At 40.4% G+C, this 5,000-nt stretch overlaps 1 protein-coding gene across 11 annotated transcripts in view; it reads right to left on the reverse strand.

Annotated features, from left to right (window-relative positions):
- dlg1a (discs large MAGUK scaffold protein 1a) overlaps positions 1 to 5,000 on the reverse strand; it is a 117,318-nt gene that overhangs the window by 15,136 nt on the left and 97,182 nt on the right. For all 11 annotated transcript variants that reach the window (XM_032526543.1, XM_032526541.1, XM_032526542.1 and 8 more), the window contains one exon: positions 3,487 to 3,601. In XM_032526543.1, the coding sequence (XP_032382434.1) occupies positions 3,487 to 3,601 (115 nt within the window). The remainder of the gene's footprint in view (positions 1 to 3,486; positions 3,602 to 5,000) is intronic.

Genomic DNA, 5,000 nt, shown 5'->3' on the forward strand with positions numbered 1-5,000 from the left:
GTGTGTGTGTGTGTGTGTGTGTGTCTCTTTACCTTTGGACATACTGTATATCTGTGGACATTTGTATAATCAAATAGCATAGTAGTGATGTGTTTGCACAGCCAGCAGGCTAACTGTATTGAATTTCAACATGTCCCTCAAATGTCATAGTATTGCTGTTTATGTGCAATTATTTGTACTGTTCTAAAACGGCAGCATGTGAAAGGTTACAAGAAATGCTGTAAACAAGGTGCAGGCCTGCATTTACATTAGTGGGTCCACAGATCCATACAGTAAAGGGCAGCTGTCTGATCTGAGTGAACAAATAACATTCCTTTCCTTCATTATGTCACCCAGAGTACAATTTAAAAAAAAGGAGATCCACAAATCCCAGTGTTAGAATTTTTATTTGTCCAATATTTTGGATTTTGAACAAATACCTGCAAAAGTAATATGTGGTTTCTGTGTTATGTGTTTAAGGCGAATTTGCAAGAGTTAGCATGCTGACATGCTAAACTACGAACATAGTTAACATTATCTATTTATCACTATGTGCCAGATTGTGGATAATCTTACAAAGCCGCTAACACTGGTCAAAAGTTTGGGGTCACTTAGAAATTTCCATTCCACTCCATTATAGACAGAATACCAGCTGATCTGAGTGGGGGGCTGATCTTTAATGCAATATCTACATTTCCCATTATCAGCAACCATTCATCCAATGTTCCAAAGGCACATTCTGTTTACTAATCTGATATCATTAAAAAAACTAACTGAGAAAACATCGTATCCATCGAACCCTTTTACAATTATGTAAGCACATAATGTAATCTGAAAACTGCTGCTCTGGTTAAAAAACCATGCAGCTGATCTGAGCTGGTATTCTGTCTATAATGGAGTGCAATGGAAATTTCTAAGTGATCCCAAAATTTGACCGGTAGTGTAAATACAGTATATCCTTTTTTTGCTCTCTCTTCTATGTGACATTGATTTTATTTTTTAAGCTTTCTGTAAAATAAGTACCAGCAATCATGTGTCTGTAGCTCAAGGAGGACACAGTGGATTAAAAAAACATGGACTCTTTAGAAAAGGTAAATATCATGTCCTCTTCATCTCTGACCGTTGCCGTTAACGTAAAACGCAACACTCAAGCTTCTGCGTGAAAATCGCTGAATTTGTGAACATAGCCAGATTGATAAATATGAACAGAGTTTTGTGGAGCCGATAGGCTTAATTAGCTTTGTATCAACTTATCTGGCAGTGGCTCGAACATTACGTACATTCATTAAAATTAATTGTTGCACACACACAAATTTGCCTTAAAATTCTATAATCTTCCTCTTTTTTTGCACAAAAACTTAGTAGTAAAAATAGAAGTCTTTGTAGAAGTAAAAATGTAGCTAAATAAACTTAATAAACGAAAAAGTTCATTATTTTTGCACATTTCACTCAAATGCAGCAAATGCTTTTCAGCACATCAAAACAATCACTGTGTAAATATGCTAATGCGGCGTTCTTCTGATTAAATCAAAGGAGCAGTGGACAAGCCATTTCTTCTCACTTTCAACCAAAACCAAATAAAAACAGTGGGTACGCACTTAATTCATGCTAATGATATTCATGCCTATGGGTGTCTACTTAAAAATGTACCAAGGGTGACGGCAAGCAGCTGCAATGTCTCCTCATATTTTTCTATGAAATGGTCCATTTGTTTGGTGGGCATGCCAAGTGGGCGGATTGTGGGTCCGCAGTCATCGACTTTAACACTCGTAACGATGTAATAAAAATAATCATATTTCAGTCACATATTCAATAAAAATCAATCAGCTTGTCCCATTGTCAGTGTGATAAATCTCTGATACTTGTTGGACTACAGATTCCAGGGACCTGAATGTGACCTTGTCTAGTCCGTATCAATGTCCTGTACAAATGTCTGTCCCGACGTGCTGTGACCATGTTTTATGTTTCTGCAGAACAGGAACCTGCTGAAAACCCGTTTTTAAACTGAGTCAGGCCCGTTTATATTGTAATGTAATGTTACTTTTAAATTTCCTGTATAATAAATATGAATGAATGTGACCTTTGGCCTCTAGCTGTCTGTACAGAGCCGGAGCCCAGCCTTGCTGTGTGTGTGTGTGTGTGTGTGTGTGTGTGTGTGTGTGTGTGTGTGTGTGTGCGTGAGATTCAGTCTGTGAGAGAGGTGACTCTGTTCCAGCTGCTGCTGCCTTTTCCTTCCAGGCCCCTTGAACACAGTTTAGGTCACATGTTCCTTTCATGCACAGTACTGCTGTAGTTTCATCTGAGCTTTGTATTTTTTTAATTTTTGGACCAGATATAGAAACAAAGACTGAATGTTTTGGTTCTCATTTCTTAAACCTAAGGTGATGCTACTGGCACAGGAATCTGTCACAATGTCAGACAACAGCCTGTTTAATAATAATTAAATAATAATTACTCCAAATGAATAGATTAAGGCTCCAGAGAAGCCAAAATGGTGAAAATGTAAGTTTGTTCTCAACCTTTTCTTTAAAGGTATCCTGTTACACAATAAGCAACTGTTAATAGTGGGCTCTTGATGTTGTTCACACAGATATCATTTTGAGGCTTTATGTTTCTAAATGACTGTCAGAGTTCAATGAAGATTCAACCGGATGTCATCCCAAACAATGTAACCCTCCTCTGGGTCAGCGTTCAAGCCTCTGCTTGTTAAAGGTGTAACCCCTGACAACAGCTGCTTGTATTCATAAAGACTCATATTGCCTTCTCTCTCCTTGACTGCTCATTGGAGTCACTTTTATTCATCCAAGAGTGCAATACACATCTACAAAAACTTGAAATGTTTCAAATTACAATTTCAGACTGTGGCTGATATTTGCTCTCCAACATATTTTGAATTAATTTTCAGTTGAAGCTTGACCAATATAACCTTAAAATGTTTCCTAAAGCCAAACCAGTGACATAAATCATTAGTGCGATCATTATAGCTCCTTTTCCTGTCTTTGTTTTCCATTGTATTGATCTTCAAAGACCTTCAATGTGACCTAACTAGACCCAGCGACCTAGTGTTTAATCAATATTTCAAATGCTGTGATTCTTGTGAAGAGAGGATCTCAAAAGTGTAGCTGGATTAGAACTGACACTGCTTCTGGGCTCTGCAGAGGAAAGTAAGGATAGACGGGGTGATACAGAGACGACTGAACAACCAGGACAGGCAAGGACAAGAGGACAGAGAAACACACACACGCACGCACGCATGTACGCAAACGCACACACACACACACACACACACCAAATTGAGAGAGTTGACAGGCAATGGATGTGTTTGTGTGTTCGACAGTATTTGCCAGACAATCTAATTGTGATTTTAAACGTGATAACCTCTCTTTCAGCATCTCAACACACACAAAATGTCAAGCACGATAGCCGAGATAAGACCTTATAATGGTTGTGTCACACCGAAGGACACTAGACAATCAGTCAACTCTGACCACTGTGTGTTTGTGTTACCTGACGTAAAGCGTGCGTTTCTGTGTGGAGCGGAGCGACGTGGAGCTGGAGCTGACACTGCTGGTCATCATCTGTTCCCTCAGGTCATGGATCTTCGCCTCGAAACGACTGTACTCTACACGCACAGACACACACACAAACAGGCAGACACACAAAGAGGACAAATGCTGTTAGACCTAGCCGACTTCAGGTGACAGGCTTTAAAAATACACAAACAGAAAATCTAGTTTACAAGCTACCTGTTATCTCACATTAGACGCAGCTGAGTGATTTTTTTTACGCTTCAATCATCTTTGCACCGAGCTTCAGAAACCACATTACAGTTTGTAGATCAAAGAGAAGAACAGAGGCGTGAACAGATTTTTTTTTCTTTTTTCTTTTTTTAAAGACTATTTTTTGGGCATTTTAGGCCTTAAATTGATAGGACAGCTGAAGACATGAAAGGGGAGAGAGATGGGAAATGACATGAAGCAAAGGGCCGCATGTCGGACTCAAACCCAGGCCTTCTCTGTTGAGGAGTAAACCTCTATATATGGGCACCCGCTTTACCAACTAGGCTATCCGGGCGCCCACGTGAACAGTTTTAAGGGTAGTGGGGGGGGGTTTGCACTAGCCTGGCTCCGCCCTCCTACGTACTTACGCTCAATTACGTCTGGGTTCATGGCTGTGGTTTGCGGTATATTCTTGGGTTTTCTCCCGCCATATTCTCGGCGGTCCAATCAGCGAACGGCGGGAGTGGCTGAGAACAAAGAGCGCTAGAGTTGTAGTTCCGTAATGGCGGTGGAGAAAGATGTAAAGCCATTCGGTCCGTTGTGGCAGCACTGCCGAATATCCAAAAATTAAAGCCCGTAATCTTTGCTGAGTTTTGTTGGTGGCCACGATGTTGTGGGCCTCCTCCCCGAGGTTTGATTTTTCTGTTAGTGGTGAAGGAGTTGGCTAAGGCTAACAATAGCGATGCTAATAGCTAATGCTAAATATAAGCCTTGTGGTTGTCCCCACTTGCACATCACATACTGTACATCAACAGAGTACCCGCTTTCAAGGACTCTCTGTACAAATGAAAAGTCTGGTAGCACCAGGCTAGGTTTGCACATCGTGTTAACCACATTTCCTACAAATGGCTGTGGTACAACAAGTACAAGATGCATTTTGAGATGTGATAACAATTGCAAGAAGTTTGTTTTCCATGTTAAGGCGCAGAAGGGATTGTCTCAGTGTTGGGCTATCCTGCTTCACTACAAAAAAAACACAAATTGCAAACGCGCACGGCACGCACACAAGCACACATACACATATTTATGGACATGCAGATACAAGCATTGAGCTGTCAACAGATTCTCTACAGCCATTATCTAATAGTCTGTTTGATCTGAATATTAACTCCTGTTGCATCAGACCCGGTCCATGTTAATATCATCATAAACAAAGACATTTACACAACACACACACACACACACACACACACACACACACACACACACAGCAAGTTTGAGACTCAGATACATCACTTGAAC

This window comes from Etheostoma spectabile, chromosome 9, assembly GCF_008692095.1.
Source record: "Etheostoma spectabile isolate EspeVRDwgs_2016 chromosome 9, UIUC_Espe_1.0, whole genome shotgun sequence".
NCBI classification, from domain to species: domain Eukaryota; kingdom Metazoa; phylum Chordata; class Actinopteri; order Perciformes; family Percidae; genus Etheostoma; species Etheostoma spectabile.